A 20105-nucleotide genomic window follows, 5' to 3' on the forward strand; every position below is an offset into this window, starting at 1 on the left:
CTTTTTCATTTTTTTTAATTTTTTTGCCAAGTCATTTTTCCGTAAGATATTGCCAAATAGTGTCGTAAAACTTTTGCTTGTTTAGTGTTGGAAAGTGTGTCTAGATGATCTGGCTACCCATGCATGACTTTGTTTTTGTCAGATACGACGTAGTTATTGGTATATTGGGTATTTAACTGCGGTTACCAATTTCTGTTTTTTTTCAATATTTGTAAAAATTACTACGTAGTAAGGAATTGCCGTATATTATTCATTTTTTTTTCATGTTTATGTGTTAGAAAGTGTGCCTTGATGGTTGGGCTAACACGTGCATGTCTTTTTTTTTATCTGAGATGCCGTATATTAGAATGTCGGGCATTTTACCGCGAGTACCCCTTTTTCATTTTTTTTCATTTTTTTGCCAAGTCATTTTTCCGTAAGATATTGCGAAATAGTGTCGTAAAACTTTTGCTTTTTTAGTGTTGGAAAGTGTGTCTAGATGATCTGGCTACCCATGCGTGATTTTGTTTTTGTCAGATACGACGTAGTTATTGGTATATTGGGTATTTAACTGCGGTTGCCAATTTCTGTTTTTTTTTCAATATTTGTAAAAATTTACTACGTAGTAAGGAATTGCCGTATATTATTGATTTTTTTTTCATGTTTATGTGTTAGAAAGTGTGCCTTGATGGTTGGGCTAACACGTGCATGTCTTTTTTTTTGTCTGAGATGCCGTATATTAGAATGTTGGGCATTTTTCCGCGAGTGCCCCTTTTTATTTGTTTTGCATTTTTTTGCTTAGTCATGTTACCGTAAGGAATTGGCAAGTAGTGTCGCAAAACTTATATTTTTATAGTGTTGGAAAGTGTTTCTAGATGATCTGGCTACCCATGCCTATTTTTTTTTTAGCCAGATATGGCGTATATATAAGTATGTGTTCGATTTTCCTGTGATTGCCATTTTTTCGTTTTTTCCCATTTCTTTCAAAATTACTACGTACTAAGGAACTATCACAGAGTAATGATTCATTTATATGTTTATTTGTCGGAAAATGTGCCTAGATGGTTTGCCTAGCACGTGGCTGAAATTTTTTTTTTCTGAAATGCCGTATATTAGAATGGCCATTTTTCCACGAGTGCCCCTTTTTATTTGTTTTGCATTTTTTTGCTTAGTCATGTTACCGTAAGGAATTGGCAAGTAGTGTCGCAAAACTTATAATTTTATAGTGTTGGAAAGTGTTTCTAGATGATCTGGCTACCCATGCCTATCTTTTTTTTTTTAGCCAGATATGGCGTATATATAGGTATGTGTTCGATTTTCCTGTGATTGCCATTATTTCGTTTTTTCCCATTTCTTTCAAAATTACTACGTACTAAGGAACTATCACAGAGTAATGATTCATTTAGATGTTTATTTGTCGGAAAATGTGCCTTGATGGTTTGCCTAGCACGTGGCTGAATTTTTTTTTTTTCTGAAATGCCGTATATTAGAATGTTAGCCATTTTTCCGCGAGTGCCCCTTTTTATTTGTTTTGCATTTTTTCGCTTAGTCATGTTACCGTAAGGAATTGGCAAGTAGTGTCGCAAAACTTATATTTTTATAGTGTTGGAAAGTGTTTCTAGATGATCTGGCTACCCATGCCTATCTTTTTTTTAGCCAGATATGGCGTATATATAGGTATGTGTTCGATTTTCCGGTGATTGCCATTTTTTCGTTTTTTCCCAATTCTTTCAAAATTACTACGTACTAAGGAACTATCACAGAGTAATGATTCCTCTAGATGTTTATTTGTCGGAAAATTTTGTTTACTTTTTTTTTGATTGAATATCATCAAATTTTTTTAGCTAAAATATTATATTGTTTTACATTTTTTTTTTTCGATTTTATTTCCCTTCAAAAAATTTTTTTTGGGTCAGAATTTCAATTTTATAGTCGTAAAATAATCGACAATTATCCAGCAACCCACCATACAATTTTTATGCATATCCAATAATAATTAGATTAGTAAATAACACCTTGAAATTGACATACCCTTCCTACATTTCAAGTGGCAGATTAGGGAGTCTGAGTCAGTGTGGTTGGCGGCCATTTTGTGGACATATCCGAAGCGTAAGCTGCCCTATCTATATATATTCTTGTTCCCTATAGAATTTGTGATATTTTGGTATATTTTTACCTGCATAAATATCATATTATATATTAAATATATGTATTTTTTTTACGAAATTTCTAAGTACTCAAAAAATTACCTTTAGATATGGCCCCTGATATAAATGTAATTTACAAAATAATGAAGATTTTTTTACATATTTCTATTTTAGGATAACATATGTTTATTCCCTAAAAAAATTAGCCACTTCCTATTTCATTTGGGTACCCAAAAAAATTCATGAAATTAAGACAAATTTTTTTGGCCAAAAAAAGTTAACTCTTTTTTTCTCATTTCAGATCTTCACCTCCATGGGTCTGACTTCATCCAAAATACATCAAGATGTGTCCTAAACATTCAAGAATCAATTCCTAAAAGGAATTGTGTATATATGTATAAACTTTTTTTTTTATGAATTTTTATGTCAGGTCTTTTTTTTTCTTCTACTTAATTTTTTAAAATATTAATAATAAATAGTTTTTCTGCAGATGAGTAGTATTTGTTTTTACAGTTGTTTTAAGCATTCATTGAAGTTTTTTTTGGCAAAAGAAAAAAGGAGGTTACTGCAAAAACTGATTTTTCAAGAATTTTTTTTGGCGTCGGGGTCGTTCGCGTCCGAGTATACCCTTAAAGGGGTGTCCGAGGAGCGTACCTATCCAGGGTTAAAAGACACTTTTCCCATCAGCTGTTGTAGTGTGTTGTCATTAACGCTCAATGTTCCTCATATCGTTCATGTCCACTTACCAACAGTTCCCTCACTAAACCCAAGCCCATCCCTCTGTCTGTTTTAGTTTTGCTAGAACCACACTTAAGTGTTAACGGTTTGCACGTTTACTGTCTTTTCACACTTCTTTTTTTTTATTTGTATTTTACTCTTCAAAGGCTAGTTAACCAGAAAGTTTGTCTTTTGCCGCCTTGAGCCAACTGTTCCATGTGAATGTAAGCAATCTACGGCATATAAAGGAAAACGAGGGCACCATTACCATTGCCGGAGGTGCTATTGCAAATTGGAGTAAAGGAAATGTGCAGGATACCATGCCCTTACCTTTATCCTTACCACCAATAATTGCATGGCTTATTGGCATTTTTATTGGAAACTTGTTGCTTTAAAATACTTTTGCCAAGGTATTTTTAACCTTTTAACAATTTTTGCCCTCTTATAATCCTTGCCAATATTAAGGGAAGACCATTATTAAAATCATCCAATATTCTAAATTCTAACAACTTCAAAATTATGTGATGTGGTAAATGAAAACATTACAGTACATGGAAAAAATAGCTATAGTATACATCCAGTACTGCACTAGCACTTACCTGTGTTTGATATAAAAGCTAGCGCTGCAGGTGATGCCACACTGAGAAGCTTGGGGTTATGACTAAGTAAGGCTGGTAAATCGAGGCCTGCACGACTCAGGGCAGCTACCATATGAGAGTTGGTTGCTGCTAAGGCCAAGGAAAGAGGGGTGTTTCCACGATGGTCTGGTTCTCCAGCAAGACGATGCAACAGATTTGGTCCTAACTCTGTTGCTAATATATGTTGCACCAAAACCTCAATACAATCCACTTCAGCTGATTTTATAGCAGCATGTAAGAAGTTGCAACCATCCTAGGAATAAAATGAGACCGTAAATATAATCATTTCCCCCAAATCAATACCTTTAAAAATAAATATTCAAAGAACTTATCAAGATTGAAGTTGTAATAATACTAAAAGAATCAAAACATCTATTACTTTCACATATAATGTAGTTGTCAAATAATTTAGCTCCAGTCTGCCCTTCTGTACTAATAACATTGCCCTTTATAGTTTAAACAAATGTAAATATGATAAATTTGGAAGTGATTTGTATTTTTCCTAACAATACAAACCTTTAGCTATTTATACGGATTATACTTTCGGCAAAGTTGGAAGATAGCCATATGACTTTTAGCGAGATGCAAACTACCCACCGCTAGTTAGCAGGGAGTTAGGTGGCCCTGCTCACACACACATCTGTGTTGTCTCCTCACTTTTTATTGCAGGCAGGACTTATTGGGGGACATGGCAATGGCGGGCCAATTTGTATAAATAGCTGCAGGTTTGTTTCGTTAGAAAAAATACAAATTACTTAGAAATTTATCATTTGTTCCGACACTAAATACAAACCCTCACTATTCATAGGGATTGAATCACCCCTTAGGAGGGAAGAAGTCCAAACCAACTGGCTGGTTTGTGACCTGGGGTTTTCCTATACGTGCTCCGCACGTAACGGAGAACCCTTGACTCCTCGCTAAACAATTCGTGCAAAGCACAGTTAGTGACCTACGCAATCTGTGTGATTGATACTGGAAGTGTGACGTCTAGGTAAGAATTCTCAGAAATATATGTATGCTGCTAGAGATTTATTGGGTCCTTTATATCAAGAGTACTACATTGGATCCTTCTTTCTGGTTACGGCTCATTTTTCCTTTTTCCTACACATACACCGAATATTTTGGACTGTTCTCTACATATTCTCCTCTGTCCTTGTACACCTGACAAGACTGAGATAACCTAACATTTCTTCCTTGCTCAAGGGGTTAACTACTGCAATGTAATTGGTCAGAGACTACTTTCCTCTTAGTAAGGGTAGAAGAGACTCTTTAGCTATGGTAAGCAGCTCTTCTAGGAGAAGGACAGTCCAAAATCAAACCATTATTCTCTTGTCTTAGATAGGGCCATAGCCTCTGTACCATGGTCTTTCACTTGCTTAGGGTAGAGTTCTCTTGCTTGAGGGTACATTCAGGCACATTATTTCTCTTCTTCTTTTTTTTTTCTTTTTAAACTTTTTATAGTTTATATGTGAAAGATTTATTTTAATGTTGTTACTGTTCTTAATTTAATTTCAGTAGTTAATTACTTCTCATGTAGTTTCCTTATTTCCTTTCCTCACTGGACTACTTTCCCTGTTGGAGCCCTCGGGCTTATAGCATTCTGCTTTTCTAACCAGGGTTGTAGCTTAGCAAGTAATAATAATAATAATTATGATAATACCAGCTTACACAAGGGAAATGGTTCTACCTGCAGACAGAGGAGGCCAGCTTTGCTGAGTATCGTAGGAGCTGTTACCCACCCCCCAAGGGGAAGATGAAAAAAAAAAAAAGAGCAAGTTATTCTTTGTCGTTCATCCCAGACTTAACCATGGTTATACTCTGCCCTTCCACACTGATACTTGTCCATCAAGGAGCCTGAGGTGTTTAAACCATTTATGGTGTAGCAAACACAGTGTCAATAGAGAACTGCCAACGATGAGGCCTACTCTGAAGAGCAACAGCAGGGAATGGATGCAACCAATTCCCGCTGGAGGAATCCCCCGAAGGAGAGACCAAGCAGGTGAAGTAAGTGGATGGGAAAAGGAGACCAATGTCTGCTGCTGCTGTCAGCGATTCTTACAAGCTGAACAATGGCTAGAGGATGGACTTTCCCTCAGAGGGGGAGCGAACAAATCTAACTACCGCCAGTGGAATCCCCCAAAGGAGAAACCAAACAGGTGAAGTAAGTCTCTCGCGGACGGGAAAAAGCAACCAACATCTGCTGCCGCTGTAGGTGATTCTCCCCATAAGTAGGAAGATTGCTGACCAGTGGCTGGCCGCACTCTCTGTTCCGTATCAACGAGCTCTAGCTCAAGTTGAAGGTCGAGATCAACTGTTACTTGAGAAACGTAGCCGAAGCTGGTTCCTGGGTTAGTCCCGAAGAAGTTACCCCTAAAGGAGTTACCCCTTGTCCGTTAGGAAGGCTGTCCTCATCTCAAAGAGATTTAAATGATGGTAGAACCCGGAGGCTGAGTGGTACACCATGTGGCCCCCCTTTTATTTTGATGCATCTAAAGTAAGCGTCAAACCCAGGAAACGAGGCTGCAATTCTCTTTTGTCACCATTTTCTCAGGTCTGCCTCCTGCTCGGGTCCCGTAGAGGCCTAAGAAAAGGGAGATCCCTCATGCTATGCTGAACCACCTGTGATCTGCCTGCCCCTGAAATTCGAAGGAATTCAATTCGGGCTTGACAGACCAGAGTGAACCGGTGACCCATGAGATGTAACCATTGCTGGCTGAAAGTGCACCTTGAAGAAGGAAGAGACTAACCCCATCTTCCGCCCCGGACCCTGTCGTTCTGCGGAATACTTCGGCAGGCTGATGACGATAAATATGTCTAAGGATATCCATCTCTGATAAGGGAGCCGGAATATCTCTCGAAATTTACTTCATTCTTCAGATTGTAGTAAACTCGAGGAGTTGTCTCGGTGGTGACGAAGGTATATATATATAAAATATATATATATATATATATACATATATATATATATATATATATATATATATATATATACAGTATTTATATATATGTATATATATATATATATATATATATATATATATATATATATATATATATATATATATATATATATACACAAATATTACATGAATGTATAAATATCTATAAAAAATATAGATAATAAAACCAAGGGCCAATAAAAACAGTTGGGAGGAGAGAGACGAACGTAAAGAGACAACACAGGTGTGTGTGTGGTAAGGTAGTTTATACCTTGTTAAAACTCTTATGGCTATCTCCCAGCTACGTCGAAAGTATAATCCCTATACATAGCGTGGGTTTGTATTTAGTGTCGGAACAATCATACTTAGGTCTAATTCTGAGCCAAGGAGCAATTCATCAAAGATTAGAGTGAATGATCTAAAAGAAACTATTACTTTACGTTAATGCTAATTTTGAGGCTAAAACACTTAAAAAACTATGTAATGATGTTGGATTCTTTTCAGATTGAAAAATTAATTTTATCATAACATACAAGAAAAGGGTAGACTCCTAATTTTAGCAATTGTGTAACAGTTGGATTACCATAAAAAGAAAGGTAGATAATCAACTTTGAATATTTACAAAATTCCAACTTTCTAAAGCTTAAATTGAAGCAAAATACTATACTGTATAATGAAGATAATCAATGAAACAAAACTACCTTCCCTTCATGATGGATCAGAACCAAACATACTGCGACTTACTCAAGTCTCTTTACAGCTAGCTTTCAAAATATCATATACACTAAATATTTATAGCATACTCTGTCATATGCAAACACTTGCACAGCTAGCCATCATTTGAGTCATTGCAAAGAGCTGCATAGCTAGCCCTCCTTTGATTTTCTTACATTCAATATTTTCATAGAATACTTATGAATATCAAACTACTGTATAAATGAAATTACAAAACTACTGTACTGGAACCAATCTTGTGGATTGTGTAACTACAAAGCACAGTACTTCATAAGCAGATGTAAGCTTCTATACATGTTCAAAACAATGTATACTTTTTAAAGGCTAATTTTATATATTTAAATTGAAATCATAATTAACAATATATTAATTTAGTAATCTAACATCTGTGACTGAACTGTTTTTGATATTCTTTTAGAATTAAAATGTTATTTTTATTAATAAAATAAATTTTTGAATATACTTACCCGATAATCATGTAGCTGTCAACTCTGTTGCCCGACAGAATTCTATGGAGGGATACGCCAGCTATCACAATACTAGTAGGGGGTGTACTTACCAGCGCCACCTGTGGCCAGGTACTCAATCATTTGTTGTTTACACCTCCTCAATTATTCCTCGGTCCACTGGTTCTCTCTGGGGAGGAAAGGGAGGGTCGATTAAATCATGATTATCGGGTAAGTATATTCAAAAATTTATTTTATTAATAAAAATAACATTTTTCAATATTAAACTTACCCGATAATCATGTAGCTGATTCACACCCAGGGAGGTGGGTGAAAACCAGTGTACATGATTAAAGGATAGCTAAGTATCCCAAATTTCATATAACAGTTATCTCAAATAACAATGAAATAATAAGTACCTGGTAAGGAAGTCGAATAGAACCGTTACTCTGCCTTTTATTTAAAGTTCGTCTTCCTTACTGAGCGCAGCGTTCCTCTTGGAGGCTGAATCAACCCAAAGGTGCCAAAGTACAAGGGGTTGCAACCCTACTAAAGGACCTCTACCAAACCTTTAACCCAGGCGCTTCTCAAGAATGAATAGACCACCCGCCAAATCCAAGGATGCGGAAGGCTTCTTAGCCTACCGTAACAACCATAAAAACAACAATAAAAGTATTCAAGAGAAAGGTTAAAAAGGTTATGGGATTATGGGAATGTAGTGGCTGAGCCCTCACCTACTACTGCACTCGCTGCTACGAATGGTCCCAGGGTGTAGCAGTTCTCGTAAAGAGACTGGACATCTTTCAGATAAAATGATGCAAACACTGACTTGCTCCTCCAATAGGTTGCATCCATAATGCTCTGCAGAGAACGGTTTTTATTAAAGGCCAACGAAGTAGCTACAGCCCTTACTTCGTGGGTCCTTACCTTCAGCAATGCAAGGTCTTCCTCCTTTAAGTGAGAATGTGCTTCTCTGATCAGAAGCCTTATATAGTACGAAAGCCCATTCTTGGACATGGGTCTCGAGGGTTTCTTGATGGCACACCATAAGGCTTCTGACTGTCCTCGAATAGGTTTAGACCTCTTCAGATAATATTTGAGAGCTCTGACAGGGCAAAGAACTCTCTCTAGTTCGTTACCTACCATGTTGGAGAGGCTAGGTATTTCGAACGATCTAGGCCAAGGACGTGAAGGAAGCTCGTTCTTTGCTAGGAATCCAAGCTGAAAAGAACATGTAGCTGATTCGGTTGTGAAACCAATGTTCTTGCTGAAGGCATGAACCTCACTGACTCTCTTAGCTGTTGCAAGGCAAACGAGAAAAGCAGTCTTGAGGGTAAGATCCTTGAAGGAAGCTGACTGGAGAGGTTCGAACCTAGATGTCATAAGGAACCTTAAGACTACGTCCAGATTCCAGCCTGGAGTGGAAAGACGACGTTCTTTAGACGTCTCAAAAGACTTGAGAATGTCTTGAAGGTCCTTGTTGGAAGACAGGTCCAAACCCCTGTGGCGGAGGACTGAGGCCAACATGCTCCTATACCCTTTAATCGTAGATGTTGAAAGGGATCTCTCATTCCTAAGATAAAGAAGGAAGTCAGCTATTTGGATCACAGAGGTATTGGTAGAGGATATTGAATTGGCTCTACACCAGCTTCGGAAGACCTCCCACTTAGACTGGTAGACTCTACGAGTGGAAATTCTTCTAGCTCTGGCAATCGCACTGGCTGCCTCCTTCGAAAAGCCTCTAGCTCTAGCGAATCTTTCGACAGTCTGAAGGCAGTCAGTCGAAGAGCGTGGAGGTTTGGGTGCAACCTGTCTACGTGTGGTTGACGTAGAAGGTCCACTCTTAGAGGTAGAGTCCTGGGGAAGTCGACTAGCCATTGACGTACCTCTGTGTACCATTCTCTTGCAGGCCAAAGGGGAGCAACCAGCGTCAGCCGTGTCCCTTCGTGCGAGACGAATTTCTGCAGAACTTTGTTTATAATCTTGAACGGAGGGAATGCGTACAGGTCGAGATGGGACCAGTTCAGAAGAAAAGCATCTACATGAACCGCTGCAGGGTCTGGAACAGGGGAACAATAAAGCGGAAGTCTCTTGGTGATGGAGGTGGCAAACAGGTCTATGGTAGGTTGACCCCACAACGTCCAAAGTCTGTTGCACACACTCTTGTGGAGGGTCCATTCCGTGGGAATGACCTGATTCCTTCTGCTGAGGCGATCCGCTGAAACATTCATATCGCCCTGGATGAACCTCGTGACCAGAGTGAGGTTTAGACCTCTTGACCAAATGAGGAGGTCCCTTGCGATCTCGTAAAGGCTCCTCGAATGGGTCCCTCCTTGCTTGGAGATGTAAGCCAAGGCTGTGGTGTTGTCTGAATTCACCTCCACCACTTTGCCTAGCAGGAGGGACTTGAAGTTCAACAGGGCAAGATGGACTGCTAACAGTTCCTTGCAATTGATGTGGAGTAATTCTTGTTCCTTGTTCCACACTCCTGAGCATTCCCGTCCGTCCAAGGTCGCACCCCAGCCCGAGTCCGATGCATCCGAGAAGAGATGAAGATGGGGGGTCTGGATGGCCAATGATAGACCCTCCTTGAGAAGAAGATTGTGCTTCCACCACCGGAGAGTGGTCTTCATCTCTTGGTTGATAGGGATAGAGACTGCTTCTAGAGTCGAGCCCTTGTCCCAATGAGCTGCAAGATGGAATTGAAGAGGGCGGAGGTGGAGTCTCCCCAGCTCGACAAACAGGGCCAGAGATGAGAGGGTCCCTGTGAGACTCATCCACTGTCTCACTGAGCAATTGCTCCTCTTCAGCATGCTCATGATGCACTGTAGGGCTTGGTTTATCCTGGGGGCCGATGGAAAAGCCCGAAAATCCCGACTCTGAATCTCCATTCCCAGGTACACAATGGATTGGGAGGGAATGAGTAGAGATTTCTCTAAATTGACTAATAGACCTAGGTCTCTGATTAGATCTAAAGTCCAAGAGAGGTTCTCCAGACAACGACGACTCGTGGAGGCTCTCAACAGCCAGTCGTCTAGGTAGAGGGAGGCTCTGATGTTCGATAAGTGCAGGAATTTCGCTACATTCCTCATCAGATGAGTAAAGACCATAGGAGCTGTGCTTAGGCCAAAACACAGGGCTTGGAACTGATAGACAACCTTTCCGAAAACGAATCTCAGGAAAGGTTGGGAGTCTGGATGAATGGGAACGTGAAAGTATGCATCTTTCAAGTCCAACGAGACCATCCAGTCCTCCTGTCTGACCGCTGCTAAGACCGACTTGATCGTCTCCATTGTGAACGTCTGCTTGGTGACATACTCGTTGAGAGAGCTGACGTCCAGCACCGGTCTCCAACCTCCTGTCTTTTTGGCCACAAGAAAGAGACGGTTGTAGAAGCCCGGGGATTGATGGTCCCGGACTATAACCACTGCCTTCTTCTGCACAAGTAGCGACACCTCCTGTTGCAATGCTAGCCTCTTGTCCTCTTCTTTGTAGTTGGGAGAGAGGTTGATGGGCGATGTGGTCAGAGGCGGTTTGAGGCAGAATGGAATCCTGTAACCGTACCTCAGCCAACTGACAGACTGTGCGTCTGCACCTCTCTTCTCCCAGGCTTGCCAGAAGATCTTGAGCCTGGCACCTACTGTTGTCTGGAGAATCTGAGAGTCAGTGCTTTCCCTTAGATGTCCTGGGTCCTTTCTTAGACTTGCCCCTGTGAGAGACTGGACGGGAGCTTCCTCGGCTGGGGGCTCTACCACGAAAGGGCGGTATGAACCTAGTGGCCGGGGTATCAGCCACTGGAGAGCGATAAGTCTTGGGGACAGAGGTGGTAACCTTAGACTTACGAGCCGATGAAGCTACAAGATCGTGCGTGTCCTTCTGTATCAGGGCAGCCGACAAGTCCTTAACTAGCTCCTCGGGAAAGAGGAACTTTGAGAGTGGAGCAAAAAGGAGCTGTGACCGCTGGCACGGTGTGATGCTGGCTGAGAGGAAGGAACACAGTTGTTCTCTTTTCTTCAACACCCCTGATACAAATAACGACGCTAGCTCACCCGATCCATCCCTGATAGCCTTATCCATGCAGGACATAATCAACATGGCAGAGTCTTTGTCCGCAGGAGATGTTTTCTTGCTGAGGGCTCCCAGGCACCAGTCGAGAAAATTGAACATTTCGAAAGCTCTGAACAACCCTTTCAGAAGATGATCCAGGTCTGAGAAGGTCCAACAAACCTTCGAGCGTCTCATCGCAGTCCTCCTAGGCGAGTCCACCAGACTTGAGAAGTCAGCCTGGGCAGAGGCAGGAACTCCCAAGCCTGGTGCTTCCCCTGTGGCATACCAAACGCAACCTTTCGATGCGAGCTTCGTTGGAGGGAACATGAAGGAAGTCTTGCCCAGGTGTTGTTTAGACTGAAGCCACTCCCCTAAGGTCCTTAAGGCCCTCTTGGAGGATCTAGCTAGGACAAGCTTAGTATAGCTCGACTTAGCTTGTTGCACGCCTAGCGAAAACTCAGATGGAGGAGAGCGGGGAACAGCAGAGACGAAGTGGTCAGGGTAAAGCTCCCTGAGTAGAGCCAAGACCTTTCTAAAATCAACAGACAATGGAGAAAGCTTAGACTCCTCCACGTCTGATGAGGGATCAAGATGTGCCTCCTCATCATCCGACACTTCATCAGCAGAAGGTAGCGAAGCAAAAGGACCAGAATGCTGAACCGCAGAGTCAGAACGGGTAGGAACAACAACAGAGGTTTCCTCAACTTGAGGGAAAACCTGAGGTTCAGACTGCATAGGTTGAACAACAGTCGGAGCAGAAGGCAGGTGCAAGGGTGAAGGAGGTTGACTCCTAGCAAGAGTTGCACCCAAGGATTGCACCAGCTGAGCGGAGGACGGAGGCGGAGTAGTCCGTTCCTGTTCCTGAGAGATGAGTGGAGCATGAGAAGGTTGAGGCTGCGCAGAACAAGGTAAAGTTCTAGCAAGCTGAGGCTCCTGAGGCGCAAGTGCATGGTGTAGATGAGCTTGCCTAGATGAGGGTTGAACTCGGTGCAGCGCTGGTGCAGCAGACAGACTCACGGAGGGGAGAGGTTGTTGTACCCCAACCGAGAGTTGCACCACTGGTGGAGCAACAAGGGGAGGAGGAGGAAGAGTGTAACTCTCCTGATCCCCAAGCAGAGGTTGCCTTAAAGAAGGCTCAGGCTGAACAACACTGTGAACAGCAAACTCCGAAAGAGGTTCAACATCGTACGCCTGGCAGATGGTGCTGCGACCAGGCGGAGCAGGTGCAGGCTGGGCGAGCACAGGCGGAGCAGGTGCAGGCTGGGCGAGCACAGGTGCAGCGAGAACAGGTGGAGGGAGTGCAGGAGGTGCAACACTCTCAGCCCGACATTCACGCATTAAGTCCGAAAGCTGAACTTGCATGGACTGAAGCAGGGTCCACTTGGGGTCGGCAGAAGCGATAAAAGACTGAGGTAAAGTCACAGTCGGGGTCTGTATAGGCAGAACCTTACTCCTCTTGGGCGGAGTACTGTCGATCGATGACAGAGGCGAGTCGGAGCTGAGCCAATGACTGCAACCTGGCTGAGCACTCGCTGACTGAACTCTACGTTTAAGCGGTCTCGAGACCTGAGACCAACGTTTCTTCCCTGCATGAAGATCAGCGGACGAGAAGACGGGCTCAATCGTCTGCAGGTGGGAGTGACGGTCTAAGGAAGACACGCCCGCAACCACCGAGGATAATTCTGTGCGCCTAACAAGGCCTGTCGAACCCTTAAGCCCTTCGACATTGCTTCTCCCCTGGGCATGGGAGCTTGCAAGAGGTCCCGGACTGGGAGGACGACTGGCTCGCACAGAAAAATCCTCACGCACCACACTGGCACTACTAGCACTTGGCACTGCACAGACACTAGCACTCGTCACAGCACTGGCACTATTTCCACCCACTGCACTCTTGACCTTCAGTTCTTTAACCTCGGCCATCAGAGACTTATGGTCACTTACCACTGATTCTACTTTATCTCCTAAAGCCTGAATAGCACGCAAAACAGTTGACATATCAGGCGGAGGGCACACAGTAGGTTCGGGGGTAGCCACTACAGGGGTAGGAAAAGGTAGGGGATCATGAGGTGAGGAAAACATAGAAGAGTGAGAAGAACTTCTCCTAGCTCTAGTTCTCTCTAACTTGGATGAATATTTTAAAAGACGTACAAAATCCAATTCCGAAAGTCCGGCGCACTCCTCACACCGATTTTCTAATAGACAGGGCCTGTCCCTACAGTCAGAACAAGCGGTGTGAGGATCTACCGAGACCTTCGGAATACGCCTATTGCAAGACCTACATCGTCTATGGGAGGGAGCTTGCGAAACGTCAGACATCTTGTTTCAAAGAGTAAGTCAAAGGGTGATCCAAAAAACAAGCAAAAATTCATTAACCGTTAATCAGAGTTTATATAAAAGCTAACTAGCTAATATAAAAAGGATTCCAGTATGCGACAGCCGTTAATCTAAGAGAATACTTCACCAAATATCCATGAATAAACTCGAAGACCATGAGCGTATCCCAGAACGTCTAGCCGGAAGCACGACAGAGGAATAATTGAGGAGGTGTAAACAACAAATGATTGAGTACCTGGCCACAGGTGGCGCTGGTAAGTACACCCCCTTCTAGTATTGTGATAGCTGGCGTATCCCTCCATAGAATTCTGTCGGGCAACAGAGTTGACAGCTACATGATTATCGGGTAAGTTTAATATTGAAAAATCTATTTTTTGGTTTGGATACTTATTGTTGCTATTTTCAGTTGTCTAAGGAGATTCTTTTCTCTTGGAAAAGACCCAAGAAATAGGATACATAGACTATAGATTTGTCTACACAGGTACAATAAATAACCAGACATCTTTAAAATACCCTTCCCAAATAATAACTAGAAATGACATTAGGTCACTGAATCACAATTTACAATGATAGGGCTTGCCCAAAGGATTTACTGCATTCTTAATTGAGAGGTGAAAATTGGAGTCACTTCAGTTTAATTAATAGTTACTGTATGTAAGTAGGGTGACTTTGTAGGGAATAGATGAAAAGCAAATGACCAAAGGCAATACAATTGAGGCAAAGAGCAGCTTGAAAGAAACTTTGTCCCCTCTACTGTACATTGTTAAGTGGTACCAACCTACAAGAATCCTGTATTACCATACCTTAGTAGTGTGTTCTAATGACTGGGGAAAACTAAGCAGGGCAGCAGCAGCTGGGGTACAGGCATACAGCAGAGCCAGGTAGGTGGGCGTGCGTCCATCATCATCCTCAGCGCTCACACTCGCACCACATCTCACGAGCACCGGCACCGACCTGGCACACCGCATACCATTACTAGGGGTGCTACATATTACCTTCCAACAATATACCATCACCTGTAACCCAAACCATTAATATAACCCTAAAACACACTAATAACTAGCATCACATCTACAGCCATGTGGTAAAACCCACAAATATGAGCACCGGACCATTGTAATAACATTGGCAAATTTAATGTTCATATAACACTACACTTACATTTAATAAATGGGATACCTAGTCAAATGACACTAAAGTACCACAAGTACTAGTATACATTCACCCCTCCTCTGCAAAACCTTAAAAGGTCACTCCAGTATTCAGCTATTATGAAAGGAATCAACATACATATATCACATACTAGAGAGAATATCCCAACATAATATACTGAACTAGTCTATTATTCAGCTCTTCTATTAGACATACAGTACAGAAATTCAAACTATTCACACTCACTTGATAACAAAGCCCCATTATCTGGACTGTATTTAGGAACACTGATGTACAGGGAAGGAAATAAAAACAAAAACACAGAATCAGTCATAGAATGAAAAAAAGACAATTCTAATTTAAGAACCAATAATTTATGAATGCACAGTCTATCAAGTACTCACAGGATTGTAGGAAAGTGTTGTAGAAAGCCTTTTGAAATGACAAGTCATATTGGAAGTAAACCAGAAATCATCGCAAAAGCATTTATCTTATCTTTGCCAAATAAAAACACAGTAATATACAGTAATGATATTGAATACAAATAGTTACATTATATAATATCCCAACAAGGGTAAACACATGACTATTTTGAAATAATAGCTATCCAAGATAACATTTTGAGCTACAAGTTTGAAGACTTCATCACGAACTATAGTAATGTAATTTTAAATAAAAAGTTGACTTTCTTGAAGTAAATACTTCAGTTAAATCTTTTCTCATTCAACTTTACCAGCAACAGAGTTTTTCATCCTCAGATAATTGAAACAGTAAAAAGCTGATTGTTCAATGGCCAACCAATTATCTACATTTACACCCAATTCGTCGTCTTCACACATCCTATACACATTCTTCTGTGATCTAAAAGATGCTTTTTATCTGGCTAGACTTTTTTAATTTAAACGAACAGATACAACATTCTCATTGTTACAGGATAAAAATATGGCAATTCAGCTTCGTATTGCTCAAGAAAATAAGCCAAAAGATTGTTGTAGTAATCAAACAGGACCTATGTAACAAATGCAAAGATACATGGTGCTCCTGCTATTATTTCTGAAGGTTTATGTGGCTGGTAGCATTTTAGATACTTTGCCCTTTCATATAAAATAGTACAGTACTATATTGCACTAAAGAAAGTTGTAGTGCAATCAATAGTTGTTTAGTCAGCACAGTCGCAAATGTTATAGATATTCAATTTTGAACATTGGTAAGTTAATGATTGCTAAAAGCTTCATTTGTTTCCATTTCAATTAAAGAATCTCTCAAAATAATATTCTTAGTCACTTGAACCTTCCCAAATAATTTGTGAATTACTTTATACTACAATTTCAGCTAATTATACATTAAATATGGAAATGTAATTAAAAAAAAAAAGAAAAAAAAATCTGATCCATTACTCAAACTCGTAATTTCCAAACTCCGAACTACAAAAGCAGTGAGACTCTTTGCAGTTCAGGACCAATGGATCTATTTGATATAGTGTATCATAAAATTAAGTCAATCACGCGATAATTTTCTTTTGAAGTAGGAATGAAGTGTCAGGGATATATGAAGACCATGAATGTAAGATAAATATAAGTAACAGGTTTACTTATAGCAATTTTGAATATTTTCTAACAATTAACTGGTTTGTCACAATTTCATACACCAACATATCTATGAAGTCAATTGAGAGAGCCAGATTGTCCAAATTTAAATCAAATCTATTTTATAGCTCAATAAGCAGTAAAGTCAGATAGTCTGGCATGAAGGAGACCAACAAGCAGAGGACAATCAGGTGTGACTTAATATTTACTGAAAATAAAACTTATTACCTGACTAAAATTGTAATTAAACTTTTGAAGTTCTAACAGCAGAATAACATTTGAATAACCATATCAGTAAACACTAAACCATAATAATGCACTCTTAGAATTCACAAAGTGTTTTAGACCTTGTAAGGAAAGGGTGATGTCTAAAATTTTTTGATGTCTAAAATTCCTTCAAAAAACCTACGTTATTTTTTTCCCCTAATTTAGTTCTTAACTAGATATTTCCTAATTACTTCATCATACCATAATACAATCTATTAACCACAATGCAGTACCTTTATTGGAGTCGCTCATTAGCTATACTAAGGGTACTGATTATAGAATGGTGTTAAGTTTGTTTATAATGTAAGTGAATTGTAGGTTAGGCTATGTGAGAACTAACTTGTGATGTTTACCAGTTAACTTTGATTAAATACTCCACACAAGAAAATGTATGAAGACACCATTGCCACAGCATTTACTCAAAGACATCCTGACCAGAACCACCTACACTATAGTAAAACAAACTATGATGAAAATTTTCCAAGCTAAGTTACTAACTATAGTGCTTCTAGGTCATAGATGATGATAGTAAAGATTAATTCTGATTTTGTTATGGGTATAAAACAAGAACCCCTAGAAATAATGCCAGGTAACTAACTATAAAAAGCATAACACCGACCAAAGTCAGTCTCAATACATTGACTCTTATTCAACCTGACCCTTTAATTTCCTCTCCAAATTTCCTATTAACTATCATGCCTTGTCTAGGTCACCAGTCTCATTAACCTTTGCATAACTATCCATTTGGTGTCTAAGTTTTACCATCTAAAGAAAGCTCAAGAGCCCCTTGTTCTTTCTGCAACATAAATTGAGCTTAATTTCAAATGAGTTCGCTATATTTCCCAGGAAAACCCCAAACAAAAAACCACTTACTGCCAGTTGTTCCCTTGCGCTGCTAGATGTAACGCAGTCATTCCATCCATAGTAAGAGGTGTAGATACATCTAATGGGGAGTGAGGAGGCTCTAATTCTTCACCATCCAAAGGGGCCAGCAAAATAGGAGGATCAGAGAGAGGTAGAGGTGGAGGTGGACCAGATGGGGATGCAGAAGGATTACAATCTTGAGTTTGTGTAGAGGTAACAGTAGAAAATCCTGGGGCTATGCTAGATAGAGGAGCTACATTTTTATTACTCACTGATGTTAGAACTTCTGATGATATAGAAGATAATGAGAGTAAAGGTGGGGGAGATGTTGATGGTAGAGGTGGAGGTGAAACAGAAGGCGACATACATGACTTTGGTAAAGCAGCTGTGACTGCAGTAACTACAGAAGAGGGATCTGACAAAAAGCCAAAAGCAGAAATTGAAGGTGCTGAAGAAGACAAGGGAGGTAACGTAATACCCCCATCACCGATATCTATCTTAGCAGACTGTGGAGGGGGAGGGGGAGGTGGGGAGAGAGGTGGCAGTAGTGGAGAGGATGGATGAGTTGGAGATGATACAGGTGAGGTTGGAATAGAGGAAATAGAGGAAGTAGAGGAGGAGGAGGTTGAGACAACTTGTGAATTACTTGGACTGGGGATGTTAGGAGCTAGGTTGGGTGAAGGTGGTGCTGCTATGTTTGAGGAACCTGAAAAAAGTATGAGTCATGGTATAATAAATAACACTTTAATTTTCAGAATAACTACATGATCAATATTATCAAAATATATATTTTACACTATATAACTGTAATCTGGGAATAATATTATGTACATAATGATTCAACTCTTTATTGCAGAAATGAAACACCGCAACCTGAAATACAAACAATTATAAAGCATCAGATGGTTATTGAGAATGATTAAAATTCATAAAAACCATTTTATTACCTGGAACTAAACTATTTTTCTTGAATAAACACTGTGTGGATTCATGCTATGAGTACATCTAATTAAAGCTTCACCTACATAACATACTACTGCACATTAAACTCTACATACCAAAGAAATATATTTATGTACTATAAATTGTGTATGTGTACAAGAAAACATTGATAAAAAAGATTCTAATATGGATATGGCAAACTTTTCAAGTTGACTCCAGTGAATTCCATTTAGTACAAAAGCTTGAGATAACCCAAAAGCAGCTAAACTGCATTCATGCTGTGGTTTGTATAAAAAATATGAACCATTACTACATCATGCAACCTACACTACATTTAGTTACTCGTACGATGATTCAAAATAATGTCAAATGAATTCCTAAAATTCATTTCAAACACTAACAAGTGAAATATAAGAAAATTACCTTGGACGTAGTACAATTCTGGGTATCATGAAGGCCCAGAGCAAATATAGAAGTAAATATCAATGAATGAAAATGTTTGGTGCAACTCGAGCCAAATCAAACTAATTGTTCTAAAGGAAACTAAACTAAAACACTTATACAGTACATAAATCAAATTTATCTGCAATCAATATCATCTGCAATTTAAGGCAATACTACACATTAATAAAACAGCAATTAAACTGAAAAAAAAACTTTAAACATTCAATACACTGACCATGTTTATCAATAGACAATTAAGACAAATGACAGAGGGTCTGCTCACCACACCTATTTTCAATCCTATTCTGTCTTTCAGTATACCTAATAATGACCGCATTTAATCACACTAAATTGATAAGCAGCAAACTTTACTGTTTGTTTTTCAATTTTCTAAGAATGCTAACACTACATTTATGTTTATGCCAAATCTTGACTACCAAAGACATTTCACTACAAATACAATCTTGGTAACATTAGCAATTTCATCACAGACAAGCAATAAATTTGCTAACTACATCAAACTTCTTCGACAAATATTCAAATCATTCATTAGACCATTGGCTGACCCAATGGAATTTTTTTTTTTTTAACCCCTTACAACTCCACAATAAGAAGCTAAAGCTTTGCCTTCAAGATGTTTAGGATATATCTATTTAGCTTTCAAAAAATTCCTTGCTTCCAATTTTAATCACAATAAACAAGCACCACAAATCGCATTATAATGTTGAATAGTTTAATGAGTGTTTTCTACCATTTCAAAACCTAGAGGTGGACATGGTGGAGGTACCTCACATATCTTCAGTTACAAACTAGAACTTGTAGTTTAACCAAATGTATTAAAACTTTCAATCTAAGTATACAAGATGAA

The 20105-nt window shown here is 39.8% G+C and overlaps 1 protein-coding gene across 3 annotated transcripts in view; it reads right to left on the bottom strand.

Moving 5' to 3' along the window:
* Positions 1-20105, bottom strand: part of LOC137615227 (cortactin-binding protein 2-like) — a 183595-nt gene that overhangs the window by 45739 nt on the left and 117751 nt on the right. For all 3 annotated transcript variants that reach the window (XM_068344908.1, XM_068344909.1, XM_068344907.1), the window contains 3 exons: positions 17861-18557; positions 14786-14936; positions 3443-3734 (listed from right to left, as the gene is read on the bottom strand). In XM_068344908.1, the coding sequence (XP_068201009.1) occupies positions 3443-3734; positions 14786-14936; positions 17861-18557 (1140 nt within the window). The remainder of the gene's footprint in view (positions 1-3442; positions 3735-14785; positions 14937-17860; positions 18558-20105) is intronic.

The sequence above is a fragment of the Palaemon carinicauda genome, chromosome 21, assembly GCF_036898095.1.
Source record: "Palaemon carinicauda isolate YSFRI2023 chromosome 21, ASM3689809v2, whole genome shotgun sequence".
NCBI classification, from domain to species: domain Eukaryota; kingdom Metazoa; phylum Arthropoda; class Malacostraca; order Decapoda; family Palaemonidae; genus Palaemon; species Palaemon carinicauda.